This window comes from Gigantopelta aegis, chromosome 14, assembly GCF_016097555.1.
Source record: "Gigantopelta aegis isolate Gae_Host chromosome 14, Gae_host_genome, whole genome shotgun sequence".
In the NCBI taxonomy this organism is placed as follows: Eukaryota; Metazoa; Mollusca; class Gastropoda; order Neomphalida; family Peltospiridae; genus Gigantopelta; species Gigantopelta aegis.
The window spans coordinates 55,305,052-55,328,647 of record NC_054712.1 but is presented as its reverse complement, the minus strand read 5'-3'; the positions used below and the strand labels follow the sequence as shown (position 1 = coordinate 55,328,647).

At 35.2% G+C, this 23,596-nt stretch overlaps 1 protein-coding gene across 1 annotated transcript in view; it reads left to right on the top strand.

Moving 5' to 3' along the window:
* The first annotated feature begins 1,972 nt into the window (after positions 1 to 1,972).
* Positions 1,973 to 23,596, top strand: part of LOC121388852 (transcription initiation factor TFIID subunit 4-like) — a 29,681-nt gene continuing 8,057 nt past the window's right edge. The window contains exons 1-11 of the mRNA XM_041520368.1: positions 1,973 to 3,128; positions 10,903 to 11,046; positions 11,864 to 12,062; positions 12,995 to 13,125; positions 13,809 to 13,898; positions 14,745 to 14,930; positions 15,406 to 15,647; positions 17,183 to 17,352; positions 18,057 to 18,187; positions 19,125 to 19,250; positions 19,803 to 19,859. Coding sequence (XP_041376302.1) covers positions 1,974 to 3,128; positions 10,903 to 11,046; positions 11,864 to 12,062; positions 12,995 to 13,125; positions 13,809 to 13,898; positions 14,745 to 14,930; positions 15,406 to 15,647; positions 17,183 to 17,352; positions 18,057 to 18,187; positions 19,125 to 19,250; positions 19,803 to 19,859 — 2,631 coding nt within the window. The 5' untranslated portion in view covers position 1,973. The remainder of the gene's footprint in view (positions 3,129 to 10,902; positions 11,047 to 11,863; positions 12,063 to 12,994; positions 13,126 to 13,808; positions 13,899 to 14,744; positions 14,931 to 15,405; positions 15,648 to 17,182; positions 17,353 to 18,056; positions 18,188 to 19,124; positions 19,251 to 19,802; positions 19,860 to 23,596) is intronic.

The following is a 23,596-nucleotide window of genomic DNA, read 5'->3' as shown; positions in this document are numbered from 1 at the left end:
TCAAAATGTTCTGGGAAGGGATTCCTCGAATCTTTCTAGAGCTGACGTAAACTCTACCAAAAGTCATTGAACCATTTTAGCTTCTTCTTTTTTAAATAGGCTTACAAAGTCCTACATAGTAAATTGAAAAATTAATAGTACTTTGCAAAATAAATAAAAAATGTTTTATTAATATTCATTATTTGCTATGATTTGTAACTGTAATTGTAACAAATTATTGATTGCATCGTACAGTTGTTAATTATAAGTAATTATTTCATTTGATCCAATAATTTGGTAATCATAATGACTGGTGTTTATATAAATGTATATATTTTCAGCTATACATAAGTACATGTATACAAAAATATATTGTGGAAAATGCCAGGCTAATTTTGCCTCAAATTTGCCGCCTTTGAGCAACTTATATCTGTCTCTGATGGCCAAATCCAGTCAACTTGTCAGATTTTGTGGATTCGCCGATTTCCCAAGATGATTTTTACGATTTGAAAATACAGAAATTTTGTGAGTTTACACGGTATAAGCATATTACAATTTCGATATTCTTGAGTCAGTTATATATGCAAAGATTGTGTATGGGATCGATTCGTTTGCAGTTAAATCTAAAACTAACGAAATATGTCATTTGTAACTGAGATTATAGAACCTTCAATATCAAGGAATACAAATTAATCATATTGCCCTGGTTATTTTATTATATTATTCTGATATTAGAGTCGGTTGTTCACATTTTTGAAGTTTATTCCTTTTTATTACATTTTCGGAATTATTTGTAAATTATCTGTCCTAATCTAAGTTTTCCAGTGCTAATGTTTAATTCACTACTTATTTTTTAAACATTTTGTATATGGTTCACTTTCAGCTAAAGCATCAGCTGTTAAAAAGAAAAGAAAAACCTCACACAAACAAGAAAATATTCAATATTTTATTTTAAATGAATACACAGAAAAACTAAACCGTACACTGTTTTACTATATCTTATGACAAAACCAAACACAGGGTAGTGGACAAAACCGTTGAGTTGATTTTTGACATGCTGCTTATAAACAACCACTACATTCTACAGAATACACCAAACATTGCCATCATAATTGCATTTTAAAGATTAAAGATTGAATTTTCTTAAATAAAGCTAATACAAATTATAGTGGTTTATTAAATGGTATAAATTTATGTTAAATGTAAAAATGATGGAATTGAAAAGGTAAACATCACGTTACTTCGTTCATGTTTTAACTTTTTGGCAATATATGTACTGTAAATCGTATGGAACATAATGTCTTACATCCTGGCATGCGAAATACTTAATTTTAGCTCTCTATAACCAATATTCGTCATCGGTGTCTAGCCGTGTTTACACGCGGAGAATGATCGGAGGTGTGACCAAACATTTTGGGCCGTTGTGGAATCGTAACAGTGTAATCAGTGCCCCATGACTTGTAAATCAAATGATCCTGTCTATGAGGAAAGTAGGCTACATGTATATAAAAGATCCCTTGCTGCTTTATCGATAAGAATATAACATATGTGGTCGGAGCGGGTTTCCTCTACTCTTATCAACCACATATTGAAATAACCATATGGCAGCACCCGGTTTCAGAGTTGGGGCCAGTGTCCCCCCTGCCCCCCCCCCCCCCCCCCCCTACCTCGTTTCCGACGTCTATTTAAAAGGTGCGGAGGTGTCGATACATATTTCTTCCTTCCTGGTGCTGGATTTAGAAGACATACAAAAAGAATATCCCTACTGATCAGTAGACGTTACATATTTAGAAGATTTCGTTAAGCAAAAATAAACAAAACAAACTCATCTAACAAACCCATCATCCACACCACCAATGTCACTAATCGATATTATTAACAATATTGGACCTGTTTACCAGAAAATAGTATTCTTGCAGGTGGTCTCGATTAATCCCACAATTCCATTCTTTGCGCATGCTCAACTTCAGTCTAAAATTTGGCGAGCTAGGGAAATGGCGGACCCAGATTCTATAGAAGATTTTCTATCATCTGAGATAGATGAGTATGCAGTGAATGCGTTAGTTGGCTCTTTAGAGTCTCAGTTAGCGTCTCCAACAAATAAGGAACCACCAAGAACACTATCAGACAGTGTTGTAAATAACAATCACGTAGACAACACATCAACAAACAGTACCAGTGCTTCTTCACTTCCCCTGTTTTCTCAAAATCTCACAAACGTTGGCGCTGGCCATAAAATAGTGTCACAGCATAACAACAGCGCACTAAACTCACCCATTAACTCTGATGTGAAAGTCCATACTACTGGATCACAGATTATCGGTATAAGTTCTATAGATTCTCATTTAACCAGTGCTGGGGGTACCCACCATGTTAATGTAAACACTGTCAATGCAGTGAGGGGCAATGTAGTCATTTCAAATAAAGCCCCAAACACCCCACACACAGTACACATTATGGGACCTCAACATAATAATGCAATCAGTACAGGTGTGCCGAATGCTCTTATAAATGCAGGAAGGTATATAAACAATATTGCTAATAGTGATGTGCATACTGTGACAGCAAACAGTGTTACTAGCAGCAATCAGAATGTCACTCTTGGTGCAATATCTGGTAGTACAGCCAGCCACACAATGCATAATCTTGCTAGTATAGCATCTGAGCAAAAACCAATAAAGAACTCTCATAATGGGAGTCCTCATCAACAACCAGTTGTGTACCAGATTAAGCAGGAACCTTCCAATGTGCATCTTAACAAGAATGACAGTGCGCCAAACTCGCCATTTGTAATGAAGCGAGAGGTCAAGCAAGAACATTCGTTAAATAATATGACGCAGTCAAGCAGTCCGGGCCACATTCTGCCGGTGGTGACTCAAATCGGGCAGATGGTGAATACGACTATGAAACAACCTGGTTCCACCAACCCTAGTGTTATCACAGTGCGGGCTCAGGCCCCGCACCAACAGGTTACGGTTGTGAGACCACCACAGACACAGATTGTGAATCTTAGTACGGTATCGCCAGCAGGTCCCAGACCCCCTGGTGGTGCATATGCCAAGACAGGGCAGCGTGTTGTGACTCCTATTCGAATTGCAGCACACCAGCCTCAGATCAGCATTGCACCAAGACAGCCAGGTGCTACATCTGTGAGTATATTGGTTATGTTGCAAGCATGATCAAATACGGTTCTATAATAGTACTTAATTTATTGAAAACATGTCAACAGGTCATTCTATAGGAACTGTCACTATAGGTTTGTCAAACCTGTTAGAATTATGTATGTATACATGTATATTCATTAAAAAAAATTCTTAAACTGTTTCTTATTTAAATAAAATATTTATAATTTTAATGAATGTTGAATACTTTTACATGAACAAAAATGTAAATTTTTTAAAATATAAAATCAAAACTTTTTTTCACCTACTATCTTCAAATCAGTGAGAGAACATAACATTTGTTTGAAATGTTATTTTACAGAGGTCGATCTGGGGGGCCAGAGGCCAGAGGCCCGTCCCCCCTTAAATTTTGCTACAGTTATAATTTTAATTTTTTTTACGATCCCCCTCCAAACCTCCTGCAAAGTTCCCTTGGCATTCCACCTTATGTCATTGCCCCTCATCCCCAATGATTTTAGGAATAAAACCAAAAAAGTAATTATAGCCTACCTACCAACCATATGTTTTTTTTTTCACATACATGTTTACAACCAGAACCAAATATATTTTTAATTTGGCCTAAATATTATGAAGGATGTGCTGTGGCATCAGTGTTATTGTAATGGTCAGGCCTCATGTGAGCGGGGGAGTGAGCGAAAACATAGCTTTCATCAGCTTGACTTTCACCTGTCAATAACTGTTAGGCGAAATTGATAGATAAAATAGTGTTCACTTGCATTGTACACAGTGGCAGACAAATGGATTATATGTTATTTGTTGGAGACTAGTTTTATGCAGACTTTCTCACAACAAATAAATTGAATACACAAATGAAGATGTCAAAATTATAAAATAATATTGTGTTAATTAATTTACAGTTCTTTTTTTGTGTATTTTATTATATTATTTAAAAAAAAATTTAATCTAGTTTTTTTTCTGTTAATAACTTAAAGTTTGAGAGAAGTGACTTCGAGTTATAATGTAGACCTCACTTAAGACCTGATGGCTTTTTCACAATTTGTTTCTGGTAAAACTGTGAGTGAAATATAAATAATGGTAATTAAAGGCAGGAGAGTAATTTATCATAGGTGTTAACTATGTGGTTCCAGTCCTTTAGATTGCACCAGTTGAGATGCAACAGTTCCCAAATGGATATTTGGCCACCAGTAATCTATACCCCATCCCTGCCATGAATATACATGTATACCGATGTAAGTCCAACACTTTTGCCGTCATTTTTCTCTAACTACTGTCACCCAAACAGTTGTTACTCATAATAATGCAAACTGTGACAAGTCTATGAAGGTTGTATGTCACCATTTATGTTTGTGCACCTTCACATGTATTATTTAGTTTATTTTTAAAACATTTAATTACATTTAATACAATTTTCAAAACATGCAACAGAATATTTTTTAAGGGAATTATATATGATGAAATAACACAAATTTAACAACAATATTTTATTTTTGACTTACTATTTATTTGTGGGTGGGAGTATAATATTATATATACGCCTTTAAGAATATGACATTTTTGTTTGTGGCTGGGGGTGGGAAGGGTGAGTGATTTCCCATTACACATGTAAATAAATATTAGATACCAATTTAGAAGTAACAAAGCATGCATTTATTAGTGTTTAATATCATTCATTTGTTGATTGCCTAGATACTTAGCTAGATGTTTTATACCCAATAACCACACAGTATTCTTTATGCTGGGGTGTTATACATATATATATATATATATATATATATATATACAGGGATGTCATTAATAGCCGGCACCCAACGATTTTTCGCCGGCTATTGAATCAATTGTCGGCAGGTATCGAAATTCCAATAAACAATGCTTGTCGACTTTTTGTTGATTAATGGCCACCTATAATTTGATTTTCACCTGCTATTTTTATTTTTAATGACATCACTGATATATATATAATATATATATATATATATAGAGAGAGAGAGAGAGAGAGAGAGGTTATTACCAGAGTGTTTTTCGGTATCGTCAATAAAAATTGTATTATGCGAGCATAATACATTATTTTTATTCCTAATATATGATATTGACGATATCGAAATACACAAGGGTAATAATCTCTTTATCATATAATCTTAAGCTTAATAGTATAATACAACGTGTTTTTGTAAACCGTACACGCAACTTTAATTCCAGTCCGCCATTACTAGATATTCAAATGACGTAAGAATATGTGGCACGGTGTATTTTTGAATGGAAATGACGTCAAACTCGAATGACGTCATTTTGGATGTCCTTACATCAAAACAAACTAGGGCTTAACGGTTTTTTGTTTTCTGAATGCTGGACAGCTGTCAGTGTCAAATTGCCATTGAAATGTTTTTATTAGATGACTATGAATGCATACGTCAATTATGGAGTGTCACACAAGTACGTTTGCTTAAATGTCAACAAACCTAGTGCCGTGACCTCGATTAATTTACATCTAATTTGCAAAGTTATCAAATTCTTAAAGTATGTAATCTTAAAAATATCACACACTTTAATTGCACTGAAAATGTAAGATATTATATAATATATATATATATTATATATATTTATATAATATATGAACTTATTTGATTTTAAATGCAATTATTTTTGTGTTGTCAATTGTTATACAATTATTACCTCTGCAAATATGGATTTCATAATGGACTCTTCACATTTGTAGTGGACTCCCAATTTTAGTGATGAGTCCATGGACTCAGTATTTTTGGATGAATGAGAACCCTGAAGCCTTTGAAATATTAAGCTTTAATTAGACTAAAATTTAACGTGAAATACATTTCTGAACATCCACAACTCTTCAGCAGCTATTAATATTATTAACAATACAGCATTAAAAAGACCTTGCTGTGCTTGGAACAGAAAACACCTGGTGGTGCATGTATGTTTTTAACATGTGGCAGTTCACACAGTTCAATTGGGCTATTTCTTGTTCCAGCCAGTGCACCAAGGCTGTTGTATGTACTATCCTGTCTGTGGGATAGTGCATAAAAAATATCCCTTGCTACTAATGGAAAAATGTAGCAGGTTTCCTCTCTAAGACTATATGGAAAAATTTCCAAATGTTTTACGTCCAGTATTCGATGATTAATAAATCAATGTGCTCTAGTGGTGTCGTTAAATGAAACAAACGTTCTTTCTACAAATTGTCATTTGATGACCACTATGAATGAACACACTGCTCTGTGCTTCCCCATATCATCAGGTCTTCAGATCTAACTAATTTGGGCATGATGTTCTTTTTTTTCTTTTTTCATAAGAACACCAAGGTTGGTTAGTGTTGTTTGTTTGTTTGTTTTTGGGGGGGGGGGGGGGGGGGTCCCACCATAATATTATTAACAGCTGTTGGAGGATTATAGACATGAAGAGTTTATTTTCAAAGCATTTACCTCATTTTAAGAGAGTAAAAAATATTTTGCTGCAACATGCCATAGCATATATCATGAAGTGGTGACAGTTTTAAGTTTCTGGTTAATGTGTTTTGATGGAAACTCTGTTGTATTGTTAAGTTGTATCAACATCAGTATACCTTCACTGCTAACTGTAAATTTTGAAAGAGTATATTGTGTTTTGGAAATTAAAGTTACTTTAATGAAAGTAAAGCTCAACATTTCAATCCCTGACAATGGCTTTGAGGTGAAGGTTTATGGTCAATATGTTTGTACTTTTGGTTTGCTTATTTTAGGAATAGACTTCGCTACATTATAAAAGCCTAAATGTAAAAACTTTGCATAGGCTAAAATGGAGTTATGCCAAAAACATTTGCAATAATGCAGTGTTCTCGCTGGGTGAAAATTAAAGGAGGGCAGCCGCTCGGCATCACACCCTTTAAAAAAACCCCAATAAACGAAAAGCAAAAAAATAAAAAAAATAAAAAATAAGGTGGGGGGTCGTTTGGTTACCATATTGATGTGTGTTTGTAGACTTTGTGAAAAGACATATTCCTTATTTCCTTATTTTGCCTACAAAAAGGATTATAAATAAGAAATACAAGCAGACTCGTCTTTTAATTGAACCGAAGATAATATCGATCTGACATTCACAGGCAGTTCCGGTTTTGCTGAATCGATCAAAGTTTTAATATTATTATTTTTAATAAAGATTTCAAGATATACGAAAAACAATAAAGATGTTTGTAAAGTGGATCCCCTAATGTCGGATACATTTTTATTTATTTCTATGTTCATCAAATGAATCGATCGCTGTGATAAAATATTATCGCCAGCTAATAAACAGTAGTTTCGTTTTTGTAAAGGCAGTGTACATACTATTTGGCACTCAAGATAAATGATTTTAATGCTAAACACTACCACTTCCGTTGTGTTTATAAGCGTTCATCTCCCCAAAATGAAAAGTTTACAATATTTTATAAAGAACTGCTGAATAAACAGAATGACAGAAATGACAGAAAGTAAAAATCATCAGTTACAATGAATTATATCTGCAACTGAAGACAAAATATCAGACGATAAATGGAGCAGCGAGAACACTGTAATGTCTAAAAACTAAATAAAAAGACACATAATTACTAAAACTGATCATTCAGTAAATTTCATATTAATAACAAATTGGTCATATTGAAGGTTCCTAAAAGGGAACGAAGTCTTAGTCAACTTTGGGCAGAATGCATGCAACATACTAGGTGATCCGACACTTAGTTTTAGTAGAACTCTATATATACTCTTCCAAAAAAGTAGGGGAACTCTAATAAGAATTTACAGTTGCCAAAATTATACGGTATATTTGCTGTGGGGAATGGTTATATGATAATAGTGAATTAATTGGGCAAACATTGCAACCAGTAGTTCAGTATTACAGTAGGTTTTATGACCACCAAAGATCTTGAAGGATGATTGGGGTCTGAAGTGAAATTTGAAAGTTGACGGGTTTTTTATCAGTAGTGAGTGATACCGCCACGATGTGTCAGACATTCATTCAGTCGACGAGGCATACTGTGTATGAGTCTCCCAATGGCCATGTTGTTTTGGGATTGATCCCCTTCAGTGGGCCCATTGTGCTATTTCTCGCTTCAGCCAGTGCACCACGACTGGTACATCAAAGCCCATGGTATGTGTTATCCTGTCTGGGATGGTGCATATAAAAGATCCCATGCTACTAATCGAAAAGAATAGACAGCGGGTTTCCTCTCTCAATATCTGTGTGGTCCTTAGCCATATGTCTGACGCTGTATAACTGTAAATAAAATGTGTTGAGTGCATTGTTAAATAAAACATTTCCTTCCCAATGGCCATTTGAGGGAGTCTGTTCCACTCCTCTTGCAGCGCCTGACCAAGTTCCACTAACATGGTCAGAGGTCTTTGACGTTGACCATCACATCTCCCTATCATGTCCCAGACATGTTCAATGGGGAAAGGTCTGGGCTCATTGCTGGCCATGACATTCGATAGATGTTGTGCTGCTGAAGGTGAGCATTGACGATTCATGCACAGTGAGCACGGGCATTTTCGTCCTGAAAAACAAAAATCGTCGACCCACACGCCTAGCAAATGGGACGACAAAGGATGTCAGTATGTTGTCCCAGTAGTACTGCCCAGTGACCCTTCCTTGCAGAATATGGAGGGGGGTTTTGTCAGTCATAGTGATACCACCCCACACCATAACCGATCCACTGCCAAATCTGTCATAAAATCGCATTGTGACGTTGGCGTGCCATTCATTTTGTCGTCGCCAGACCCGACCACGCCTGTCAAGGAAGTCCAAAGTAAAATTGGATTCATCTGAAAACATGACACGTGACCAGCGACGAATACCCCAGTCCTGAGCCTCCCTACACCATTCACGTTTGTGGGCAATGTGACGATTTGTCAAGGTAGGCATAACCTGTGGCCATCGAACATGAAGATGGACTGCATGAAGACGATTTCTAATCGTCTGACCCGTAACTCAGACACCAGTAGCCTGATGAAGGTTTGCAACAATTTGATTTGCTGTTTGAGCTCTATTTCTTAGAGCCTGGTTACGGATGAATCGATCCTGTACTCCTGTCGTTACCTAAACGGGGTCGATCGTCAACATTTTGGGTTTGTTGGTACCTGTTCCACAGTCTGCTAATCACTGACTTCGAAACATTGAAGGTATTGGCCACTTCACACTGACTTCTGCCCGTTTGCAGCATGCCAATAGCCCGTAGACGCTCATCACATTGCATACAAGGCATCGCAAATTCAAACAATAAAAATGACTAAAAACAAAACAATAACAACTGTATGATCAACAGAATGAAAAAGATTGACAGAAATAATGTTCCACAGTGATTAATCGACCTTCCTGGAAATTGTCAAAATCGAGAATGACACCCAACGCACGAGTACGGGGCAACTGCGTGATGCATATGCAAACTATGGAATGTGTTTCGGTGTGTTGATAAACAGACCTGAATGTTCTTTACTAGGATGTATGTGGTCAAAACGTATGTTTGGTCTAATAGTTGATATTAATATTTCAGGTTTCCCTACTTTTTTTGAAGAGTATATATACAGTCAAACTTCAATAACTCAATCTTGAAGGGGGCGAGGAAATAGTTCAAGTTTCAGGAAGTTTAAGTTTTCGAAATTAATATATAAGAGTTCAAATTTGAAACAGGAAGTAGATGATATAATTAACATTGATGTATTTTGCAGATGTCAAAACATGGCAGAACGTAACAAACAAATAAAACACAGAATGCCGAATAACACTATTAAAAAGCACTAATGCAAATCAGGAACTAGTATATATATTTTAAAAAAAGAAACAGCGCTAACAATTATTACAAGTGCTCTTTGAAGTTAACCAGTCTATGTCTGTAAGTATGTATTAGTTTACGTAGCAAGACTATATATATGAATGTGAGAATAGAAATTTCATAGCATTATAAATTGTCAATTTTCAAATCTCAAATGATTAAAGGGTCGTTAAATATTGAGTTTAACATACAAATTTGTTATCAAATGAGATTCCTCAGTCTTTTAATTAAAAACAAAAAACTAAAAATATGTCGCGGGAAAATAATGTCCACAGCATTTGCCACGGTAGTTTTATCGTTAACATGTTTGCAACACTGGATTGTAAGTAAATCTGAATGAGTTTGTTATTTGTTTTGTTTGCCAATATGCTGTACGATTCATTTATACCAGTGGCGGTATTCACCGACTGAAAGTGACACACGCGAATGACACATGCACGATGAAGAATAATGGGGTTGTAAGGGGATGACACTTTATATATACAGCATAGTCAGTCCGCAGTGATGTGCCAGTTCAATCTTTATCTTATAATTATATTATATCATATCAAAGTCTCAGAATATATTTAATGCGATATACAATTAAAATAATTTTATTAATGGCATAATTTGTATTATTAGGAAATCTGTCACCAAGACAGAATGCCCTCCTTTCAAACCCAAGTAAATCAGTATAGTTTTTTTCTTTTGGATTAGGCCACTTGGCACCAGGCCATGTTTGTGCTACCCTGTCTGTGGGATAGTGCATATAAAAGATCCCTTGCTACTAATGGAAAAATGTAGCAGGTTTCCTCTTTATGACTGTTTTAAAAATTACCATATGTTTGACATCCAATAGCCGATGATTAATAAATCAATGTGTTTAATGGTGTCGTTGAACAAAACAAACTTCTTCTTCGTTACACTCCCAGTTCATCATATGATGCTAAAAATTGCTTCACTTTGAGCTACATGTAGTTAAGACTATATGTTAATTTTATTTTTTAGAATACGATCACTATTCCATCTGGTTTTCAACTACCACCCGGAACTCTTCTTATGAGAAATGAACAGGGGCAGCTCATGTTGGTGTCAACTACGAACCAAGGAGGAGCCGGGCCACATTCGGCTACAAAAATACAGGCAGTCAGAGTAAGTTGACGGTGTTGGTTTTTATTAAACCCAGGAGAGTAAGACTTCGCACTCCTCAAAATAATGGCTGCATAATCACTCCTGTAGTGTCTTGAGTGATATTAATGTATAACTTTCATAACTATGTAAAGAAGTGTTTTGTTGTTGTTAAAATGATGAAGTTGGAAAAAAGTAAATGCACAGTTTCTTTAAAGTTGTGCACACAGTGTTTGTCACCCCTGAATGCATGGTTAGTATATGACATCAACTTTATTATGAAGTTAACCTTTAATAATTAATGTCAAATCCTTTTCACATTACAATACGTGTATCCTATTTCTTTGACATTGAAGTTTTGTGATTTGCCTACAGAATATTTGATGGTGCATTGTTAGTCCCCTGCCAGTCTAATCGTTATGGGACTGTAGGTTTCATCTCTGTCCTCTCCATCCATCTGTCCCACTTAGTTTTTCACAATGAGCTGGAATCTTGTGTATGGCTGTATCAGATACTGTTACAGATCATGTTAGACGTTTACAGCAATGTACCCATTTTTCACAGAGTTATTGCCCATGGAATTTAGAAGATTTAAAAATTAGTTTTCCCTACATTTTTTTAGCAATGTCTCAAGATATTAGGATGTAATATTGTATATATCTGTATCATGTACTGTTACAGATCAAGTTTAACATTCATTATGATTTACCCATTTTTTTACAGAGTTGCAGCTCTTGAATTTAGGAGATTCAAACAATTTGGGGGGACATATATTGTTTTAACAGTACTTTCAGAATGCTAGTTGTATGTGGTAATACATATATTCTGCATATGATTCCAGGCAACCACAACACAACAGACCAGCAGGCCGACAGCTGGTCAGACGATCATGACTGTACAGCAGGGTCAGCCTCGCCAACACCAACCAAATGTGCTACAACACTCTACACCAGTGGGTGCACCACATCCCACCAGCTCTCCTCATAATATACAGTTGGTTGGCACTCCGCAGGCAGTCACAACCAGTGCATCTCAGATGGGTAAGAATTGTGCTGTATCTGTTGGATACTGCATTATATGATGATAACAGATACATTCAACTTCACTAAGGTACTAGGATCAATCCCTGTCGGTGGGCCCATTGGGCTATTTCTCGTTCCAGCCAGTGCTTCACAACTGGTGTAACAAAGGCTGTGGTATGTATTGTCCTGTCCGTGGGATGGTGCATATAAAAGATTCCTTGCTGCTAATCAGAAAAGAGTAGCCTATGAAGTGGTGACAGCAGGTTTCCTCTCTCAATACCTGTGTGGTCAATAACCATATGTCCGACACCATATAACCGTAAATAAAATGTGTAATGCGTTGTTAAAGAAAACATTTCCTTCTTCACTAAGGAAATTTGAGCCACAGACCATCAACGGACAGTTGAACTGATATGGGTCCTGACTGGGTTATAAATGTATTCTTGTGATAACAACACCCCAAGTCCCAACATCGGCTCCAAATGTGATAGATATATCAAACTCTTCTGAGGGGGATTTGAACCACAGACCCTCAGTATAAGAATCCTGTGCTCTACCAACATAGCTAATGGGTAAATCCCCACCAGCTACAGACAGTGGAACACTTTATACCAACACTACTACATGATGAGAATATGTGGTTTAACAATGATATTTCTTAATTTTTATAGAATTGATCACATGAAAGAGGTAGCAGGCAGTTTTTTGTTTTATACCCACCACTCACAAAATAAAACTAAACTATGTCTGCATAGATGGGGAAAAAAAGCTTCAGGTATAAAATAATAATTAAAGTACTATGTGATCACTTTTGGAAAAACCCTAAGTTTGAAATTTGTGATGTCGTACTTTTACATTATACAGAAAGTGTTTGTAAAATAACAAGGTATATATAACTGATACAACCCTGATAGATCAGAGGTAACAATTTATTACTCTCTTTATTTCAGGTCAATTGCCGCTTCCTGTATTTGAGAATGTCAAGAAGTGTAAGAATTTTCTCTCCACGTTGATAAAGCTTGCGTCGAGTCAGCCGCCGGAAACTGTACGCAACGTTCGAGATCTAATTCAGGGCCTTATTGTAAGCACATTCAGATCACTTTTTACTCTCTCTGTTTTGAATGTTTAATAGTGTTCAGCAGGGGTTGAAATAATATGTAGCGGTTCAAGGTGGGTCAAGTTAGGGGAACAGTTTTAGCAATAAGTGATGAGCGCTATTTTTTCTAAATGCAAAAGAAATGTGTCCAAGTGGCTGACGGTTTCAACACATGTCTTGTTTAAAACAACTTGATTCCGTTGATAATTGGAGCTGCAATCTTAAGTTTATTTTTAGGGTTCATACAGGTTATGGAATTTTTAAATGTCATTTTCCAGACCTTCAAAGTCATGGAATTTGTGAATTTGCAAGCCCAACAAATTTATTATAGAAAGTTATGGGAATTTTGTTGTTGTTGATGATGATAATTTTTACCCCCATTTTAAATAATAAAAGAAGAAATGAGAAGTTCTTGTCAAAACATTGTACACATAATATTTTATAAGATTATTTTTATGATTGTAGAAAAATCCTTTAAGGTCTTTAAAAAACGGTCTTGGAAAATACACTTAAAAAGTCATGCAAAGTTTAAAATAAACAGTTGTTTAGGAAAGTTACACACGACTAAGAAATAAATACCTTTTATAAATTCAGCCTATTAGATTTGAAAGCTTTATACTGCTAAATGACATTGCTAATTTTGTTTTTACATTTCTTTTGTTTTTTAGGATGGGAAGGTCGAACCAGAAATGTTTACTGAAAGGTTACAAGTCGAACTCAAGTCATCTCCACAACCATATTTAGTCCCATTTTTAAAGGTAAATATTTTTAAAATATTAATTTATAGGAGAAGACAAATATTTCTTGTGTGTTTTGAGTCGTTGAACCTAGTTTGTATTTAAAGCAATTTATCCCAATTCCCAAGGTACGTATCAGGGTTGTTTTTTAAAAATAAAATGAATTTTATAGGCACATGGATTAATCATGAAATGACATTCATTTGTACCAAGCGTCAAATTTTAACTCAACCACAATGGAGGGAATTCCAATTTGGCAATTTTCCTTTTTGAATCTTAAAACTCTTCTATGTGTGTAATGTCCAAGTTTATGGTTTAAAAAAGAAAGATATAATAGCCAAAACATTTTATACAGCCTAATAACTTTTGTGTTTAACTGCCCATGCCACTGAATGGTTCAGGGGCATATGGCTTGACAATCGTGCTTATCCAAAGTTATAAAATAATTCACTTTCAGGCATTTATAAATGAAGTTACAATGAAGAACATAAAACCTCGGAAGATGGAAATTGGCAGATGTCACACTGGAAAGAATTTTACTTTAGCCAGTTTTCAACTATGTACACTATTTGTTTGAAAATATTGAAAAGTGGAAGGACATTGGATCAGCCAGGTGATCATGGACTGGATCTTGTCCCACCGGTCGTTTGAAACTTGTAACTGAATTTTAGAAGTCGAATACTAAATGTTGTTGCCACTTTGTATAAAATTGAGCAATTTGGCAATGGGCAGGGTGAGCCCTGTATTGTCGACCCATGTTCATTAATAACTAAATGATCATTTACAGTTTAGGGTTCCAGTTCTTTGTGTATTTGTCTTGATTTCAGTTTGAATTCATTTCCTTCTTTCTGTTGTTTCTCTTTTCAGAAAAGTTTGCCCTTGTTGCGGCAGTGTTTGTTAAATAACAAAATGACGATAGAAGGGGTGCGGGCGCCCCCTCCAGAAGTCCTCAATCAGATGCAGCACCAGGCAATACAACCAGTTCCCAGTTCTTTACAGCAGCAAATGCAGCCCGCCCAAAGATTACCCATCCCACATAACATACAGGTCAAGGTAAAAAGAACTGTCAGTCCAACACTTTTTTAAAATCACATTATTTGAGGATTTCTCATTATTTATTGAAAATAACCCATAAAATATTTTTGTGCCAAAAAGTTTGAAACCTTTATTAATAATATTTATTTCACACTAGTTAATCTACATATTGTAATTAATATCAATTATAGTGTGGTGATTTCATAGTCATTGTAGGGTGGGTGGAGGCACAGTGGTTTTTTGGGGGGTTTTAAAATATTTTTGACATGTCCAATCAGAATAGAGTAAATCATACAACAACGGGAAGTTTGTATTACATACACACACACATATATATACATTAGTATATATATGTATATGTGTGTGTGTGTATATATATATATATATATGTGTGTGTGTGTGTGTTAATGAGTCTTTTATAGGATTCATATATGATTTGTTGTGTTTAAGTACAGACTGAGACTTATTTTAGGCTCAAAAACATTTCTTGCAGACAAAGGTTGGTGGCCAGGCTATCTCCTCATCTCCCCATATACAAATCCGACCAGGCAGCAAGTCTGTAGCTCTTCACAGCAGTCCACAGGCCATGCAGCCCCTGCAACGAAACAAACAGAACATCGTTGGCTCCATACCGTCCACAGTGAACGCCGCGGTGCAGGGGCACATGGGAGCGGTCAAGGTGGAGGGCAGTCCCGTGTCTGCACACAAAGACAAACGGAAATTTGAATCTCTGAAGTGAGTGATTATCACATTTTGAGATTAGCCCCAAGTTCATCCAGCACATGTTTTGCTAACATTCACAAACTATTTGATTGGTTCCCAACATGGCCATTTGGTTTATTATGAAGCACATAAACCAGTCTAGCGGACGTTTTTCCGCTCTGTCTGGCTGAACGCTGCCTAGCTAACATTTTGTTTTTAAATAATTTGATCGATGACAGTTGGTGATTAGTTGAAAACTGAGTAGCAACTACTATTTAACGTTTTAGAATTCTCTGAAATATGTGTAGCCAATTGCGGTGAAATACTGAAGAAAATGTTCCCAGATGTATATAAGATGGTTTGTTAGCTGGTGTTATTTGCTTAGTGGTTATACCATTGGCTAACTGATAATATACACTGGTTGTGTGTGTATTGGATTATATGCAGTTTAAGGTCAGCCAGTATTGTAATGGAATATTTCTGTTGTATTTGTAATACAATATCTGTATAATAGACTTACTTGCCTATAACTCATGGCTGTTGTATTTGTAATAGAATATCTGTATAATAGACTTACTTGCCTATAATAACTCATGGCTAGTTGTATTTGTAATAGAATATCTGTATAATAGACTTACTTGCCTATAACTCATGGCTGTTGTATTTGTAATAGAATATCTGTATAATAGACTTACTTGCCTATAACTCATGGCTGTTGTATTTGTAATAGAATATCTGTATAATAGACTTACTTGCCTATAACTCATGGCTAGTTGTATTTGTAATAGAATATCTGTATAATAGACTTACTTGCCTATAACTCATGGCTGTTGTATTTGTAATAGAATATCTGTATAATAGACTTACTTGCCTATAACTCATGGCTAGTTGTATTTGTAATAGAATATCTGTATAATAGACTTACTTGCCTATAACTCATGGCTAGTTGTAGGTAGTCGTACATTTTACCTGGGCGGGACGTAGCCCAGTGGTAAAGCGCTCGCTTGATGCGTGGTCGATTTAGGATCGATCTCCGCCGGTGGCTCCATTGGGCTATTTCTTGCTCCAGCCAATGCACCACAACTGGTGTAACAAAGACCATGGTATGTGCTATCCCATCGGTGGAATGGTGCATATAAAAGATCTCCTTGGTGCTAATCAATAAGAGTAGGTCATAAAGTGGCGACAGCGGGTTTCCTCTCTCTACATATATGTGTGGTCCTTAACCATATGTCTGACGCCATATAACCGTAAATAAAATGTGTTGAATGTGTCGTTAAATAAAACATTTCCTTCCGACATTAATGGCATAGCTGTTAATCTAAGTTTTACAGTTTATTTATAACTTAATTTTCTTTACTATAAGATGTTTCATTAAAAAGAAAATTCTAATTTATGGAGTATAATGCATAGCTTTGAATTATTTTTTTTAATTGTTAAAATGAAGGTTTAATTTTTTCTGATTTTGATTATTACAAACCAAACACCTCCATCTGTAATTGTTATCAACAGAATTGACAATTAAATGGAACAATGGATTTTTATTTATGTTATTAATTTGTTTTCAGGGATGATGATGATATAAACGATGTAGCAACAATGGGTGGTGTTAATTTATCAGAAGAATCTAAAAACATTTTAGCAACCAATGCAGAATTTATAGGAACCCAAATCAGGTCCTGTAAAGACGAAACCTTTCTTTATCATGGTCCATTATTTAACCGGATTCATTCAATAGGTAAGTTCATTTCTCTGTCTCTTTAATAGTTCTGTTTATTTTTCAGTCTTTAACATTAGCTATTATATACAGTATTCATGTAAACACATTTTCAGTACATATCCACTTATACATCCCTTCGTTCTTCAATCCAAACATCCATTTATACATTCCATCTTCCATCAAAACACTAAATTTTCTGTCTGTCCATCCATCCATCCATCCATCCATCCATCCATCCAAACACTGAAACATTTAATCCATATTGGAGCATTCATCCATCTACCTTAACCCAACAAACCATCCATCCATCCATCCATCCATCCATCATCCATCGATTGACCTTTAATCCATCCATCCATCCATGCCATTCATTCCATCAAAATTCCTATACATTTTTTGTCTATGCATCCATCCATTCAGCAAAACGCCTACACATTTTCAATCCATATTTCAAGCATTCATCTATCTACTTTTACTCAACCATCCATCCATCCATCCATCCATCCATCCACCAGTCCATTCATTTATTCATACATCCACACATTTTTAATCCATATTTATTTATCCAGTCAGCCACGTAATACATACATATATTCCTCCATCCACCCCATCCTTTCATCCACTGATCCATTCACACCTTTTAAAATATTTTAACTAGACCATTGTTTTCTTATTCTATCCAATGATATTAAATATTTTAATATTTTAAATTTAATTTTTAGCAAAAAAATATGGAATAGATGAAATATCACCCGATGTTGTAAATATTATATCCCATGCTACACAAGAGAGACTTCGAGATGTCACAGAAAAATTATCTACAATTGCAGAACATAGAATAGAAATGTATAAGGTTAGTAGGGTTCTTATTATTTAGCATCTGGCTTTGAGTATGAACCTTTTCCATGCTTTGACTTAAAATCTTTGTTTGAATAGATAATTGTTTTGTGTCATGATTTACATCTTGTACCTTATTCAATGTACACACTTCACATACTTGATTAGGGAAATAAAATGTCATGGTTGTAACTAGGAAGAGCAGTTCCCTCCCCTTCCTATTTTTGTTAAAGTTCTCTTTTAGTTAATAGTGCGCTTTTGGTCTAGCTAGGGAAGAATACGTTACTCTGCCCTGATTTTGTTCACACTGCACCCTCTACTTGTTATAAGTCGGGTACAACCCTAAATTTATGGATATTGCCTTTGTGACAGTGATATCTTTATGTGTCGTGAGGATGAATTGTCTCCCCTATTGTACATTTTATCATTTAAACAGGAATTAAAAATTTGCCCTGACAATACTTTTTGTTGTTAGTAACTTCTGGAAGGTGTTTTGTTCAAGTATTTAACAAATAATAAAAACAATAAGCTCATGGTGTAAAATTGTTTTTGGAAAAGACCTACGTATAAATGTAGTGCTGTGCGAAACGGTAATAGTTTGACAGCAGCTTTTGTTTAATATGATGACAAACAGTTTGAAGCTGTTATAGTGTTGTTGATTTACATTTGTGTTCTTACTGTTACACCATTCTTTGATATCCATTAGCTGTAGGCACTAATCTACATCAAGCAAAAAAGCATTTTGCTCTTGGAGGGTTCTTTTCCAATATTCTGAATTACCAACTATTAAAACCCCCATAGCTACAGACTTGTATGAAGGTCGTTGAAGAGAACTGTTGATGGACATATACAGATATATATGTACTGAAACTGTAGGTATGTTGTTGGTATTTGGCATTGGTAAATGATGTTAAAAATGATGTGAGATTGTCATTTTAACATTTGTATTTTAGGTGGACCCCAGATACGAGGTAACATCCGATACAAGGAGCCAGCTGAAGTTCATTGAAGAATTAGACAAGTTGGAGAAGAAGAGACACGAGGAGCAGGAAAGAGAAATTTTATTACGGGCAATCAAGGTGAGATTCTTTTAAAATATCCTCAATTGTCATCGGGTGATAAATGTTACATCTTCAGTATTACAGATAACTGATTTAAAAAAAAAAATCCTTTTTCATTAATGACTATTTGTGTATCTTCCATGAATATTTACCATTCTTGTACTTGCAATATTAGTGAAGCTTTTTGACAATGTCTGTGTTTATGTGCTGAATATGTGTTTGTTTACTCATGTAAAATAATAAACCTAACATGGGGTAATTCATGGGAAAATACAATTAATTTAGAAAAAAGACAAAATAAAGATAACTGCTAAATTAGGAGGAAGTATTCATGTATACTTTTGTTAATAGTTTATGAATTTCGGTATTTTCATTGTGAGGTTAAATAATGACACCATGGCAGTAATCTAATTTAAAATCTTTTTTCATCTATGTACAGTTTACCTTTGTTTGACACCCAATAGTTGATCATTAATTTATTCATCTACATACAGAGAAAGACCGATGAAACAAAATGTGACATACTCTAGGGATAAGTGTCTAACACATGTTTAACCATTTTGATTACAGAGTCGGTCTAAAAATGAAGACCCAGAACAATTAAAGCTCAAACAAAAGGCGAAGGAGGTAAGTTGAAGATCAGTTTAAATTACCTCTTACAGGGATGTGCCTACTTTAAGAAATTTGGGCTTCTTGCCCGGCACTAATATTTTGTCAGAAAAATAACCCCAAACTTAATTATTAAATAATATGCAAAAATTTCTATGAATATTTTACTAAACATTTGTTTCACTTCTTCAGACTTTTTATTGACGCACGGTCACAATTGCACTATTAACATTACAACTATATTAATATAATTTTAACTTCAGACAGAAAACCAGTCTAGCAAGCTTTGTACAATCGAAAAACAAAAAAGCTCGCTAGACTGTTTTTTGCACTATACGTTAAACCAAACGGCCACTTCGGGAACCAGTCCAATAGTTTGCCAACATTAGCACACATATCTCGGTACTGAAGACATTCGTAACCATTCGGCCATTCTTGTCAGCAGTGGAAAAACACTCTAACGGAGAATAGCGACTGATAATCCGAATGCTTCATCTGTCTTATTTATTCATTGGCTACTATAGAATATAACATCCAATCAAAACGCTAAATAAATTTTTTCTTTGCGACGTGACTAGTACTACTAGCAGACGATATGGTGAAAAATATCAACAATGTCTTTACTAAAATACTTCCAGAAAAGTGGCAAACAAAATTATAATAGTGAATGTGAAAAGATAGCTGAGCCTACAAGGTCTATTGTCGGCAATGAAACTACGTCGTCCGTTTTGAGGGAAAGTGTCCAATCTACCTGTATCAATACGTCCCCGGTTAGTGTTACGGGAACTGTCGAAGATGTTGACAAACGGCAAAATACATTCGAAAAAATTACACCGTGTTCTAAAAAAATGAAATGGGCAAAACCTTTTAATATAAAATGGAAATTAAACAGGCCCTGGTTAATAAATATTGATGGATTAGGAATGTTTTGTGAACTTTGCAAAAAGTATGACAAATGTCCTTTTGATCGCGATACTTGGAACAAACAACCATGTAGACGAATCCGACTCGAGAGTGTTGTCGATCGTGAAACATCCCATGGTCACATTGATGCAGTACAATTAGATCTTGCCCAATCACACACCAGTAACATCGCTGTTAGTATCATACCAGAAATACCACTGGCCGCCATGTGCCAAATTTTTGCATGCCTTTACTTTTTGTGTAAACAGAATAGCACATACAACGAACTTTGAACCATTACTTGATTTACTGGATTATTTAAAATTGAATTTGAGGTCAAAAATTAATGTTGGTCTTAATGCTATGTAAACAAGCAGGAAATCAATCCAGGACATGCTGAGTAAACTGAGAGAAAGTAACCACTTTTCTCTCATGTTCGATGAGACAACGGACTGTTCTGTGAAGGAACAAATGGTTTTAAGAACTCGATTTATTCATAATGGATCTATTGAGGTTAGGCTTTTGAAAATATTAGACTGCCTGAAAGTTCAGTCAAGTGTTTCAACTGAAAAAAATGACATTGCTGACAAACAGATGTTAATAACATTAAATGCTGATAATATATCTAAACATTTGAAATATACATGCCTGAGGGGCATTGAAACTGACGGTGCTGCTGTAATGACTGGTGTTCATAATGGGGCTGTTAAATTAATACAGAATAAACAGATTATTTCTCAAAATGCTGTGGGTGAATTACATAAATGTGAAGCAGTAAGCTTACACTGTGCTGCACATAAACTTAATTTAGCTGCATCTCAGGCTGGAGATGGCATACCATATGTCAATAAATTCAAAGCTATTCTTAGACATTTGTATCACTTTTATCATAATAGTGCTGTTAGGTCTGCAGGACTTAAAGCTGTCCAGCAACTGCTTGAAGAGCCTGAGCTTAAGATACTTGAGCCTTCATCAACAAGGTGGCTGAGTGTTGGAACATCAGTTGAACGTTTGAAGAATATTCTTAGCAGTGTGATTATCAGCCTTGGGCATGAATCTGAAGAAAGGGGGAATGCCACTGCCAATGGTTTATATACTCTACTGTTTTGTGATGTACTTCCAACTATTAACTGCCTATCCAAGATATTTCAAATCAGTAACCTTGATTATTCATTGGTTGCAAATGTAGTAGCTGCTACAATTAATAAGATTGAAAAACTGAAGGTAGATGATGGTGATAACCTAAAAAACATTACTGATTTCATCACAAAACTAGAAAGGTTAGGAGTTGATATAAAGTACAAAAGAAATCTTATGTCAACCAGATAATGATCTTGCCATAGTAGCAAAGTGTGACTTTGACAAACTTGTGAAGACTGTCTTTCTTGACAAAATCATTACAAACATTAAAAATCGATTTACCAACAATAATATCATGGAGGTTTTCAGCTTGTTTGACTCGCCAAAAAAATGATGGAAAAGCCGATGACTATGCAATTAGTCACATAAAAACACTAATCGAGAGGTTTGGTGGCTATGAAGAGGCAAATGCAGTTCAGGAGTTGGGTGATTTTAAACAATACATGAGTGACCACATGCATTCAAAAACTGCTTCAGATGTTGTTCATGATCTAGTTGCCAACAAAGGCTTAAAACTTGTTTATCCAATTATGGCATTTCTTGCAGAGATTTACATGGTTCTACCACCACATACAGCAGACTGTCAAAGAGACTTCTCCCAAATGAAACTGATAAAAACAATTCTTCGCAACAGAATGACAGAAACGACTTTAGACTCAATTATGAGAATTGCAATTGAGGGTCCTAAATTGGAAGATTTTCCATTTGAAACAGCTGTTAAAATATGGTCAGAAAAGAAAAACAGACGCCTTAAAGTTTAATACACTTTATTCAACTGTTAACTGATTGGCACCAAGTAGTAAGTTATTGCCTTTCAGCCTTTGTAAATACCAACACAGTACTTTCTGCTTTTTCTGGGATGTTATATCTTTTCATTTAGCAGCTCATATATTTGCTAAATAATATAAACCTGAGTTATAAATATAAATTAGAAAAGCTAATTAAAAATAACCCAAAAGACCGATAAGAGCATCTGCAATGTAAAAAAAACATCAATGGGGAGCATGCATTCAGCCCTCCTAAATTTATTGGACGGACCTTCGAATTTTGCCTGGCACCTAAATTTACCTAGGCACGTTCCTGCTCTTATAGGTAAACAAAGCAATTATATGGTAATATTAGTAGTAGTAATCCTTATGGTTAAAATGTTGGCACGGACGTCATATTTACTGATAACACACTTGCATTTTAGCAGTGATACAGGCTGTTGCTACATCTAGAACATGTAAGCTTTAAGAAGAGTAAGATATATTTACTTATACATTTGCTAATATGTCAACAGGATATTGTTACAATATATCTATAATGATAACCTCCATGAGATGTTGATCTTAATTGTTAGATCCCGTAGCTGATGATAAGTAAAATTTAAATATATCGAAAATAGACTTGTGGCTTAAGATGAGTTGTTTCCTATTTTATTCATCAGTAATCTTGTTTGTAATATGTACAGCGTCAGACAGTTATTACTTAATGTTGTATGCTTCTCTTTGTTTGACACCAATGTGTAATTCATACAGGAATGTCGGTGACAATTCATTTCATTTCATTGGTCTAGTACTTGATTTGGCTTGGAATGAGATAGATGAGTTAACTGTAGATAGGTTTGAGGTTTAAGATGCGTTCTTTACTGTTTATTCACTGGCAGTGTTACTACTTGTTTGTAATCTGTGCAGCAACAGAAATGGAGGAGATGTTAACTGTAGATAGGT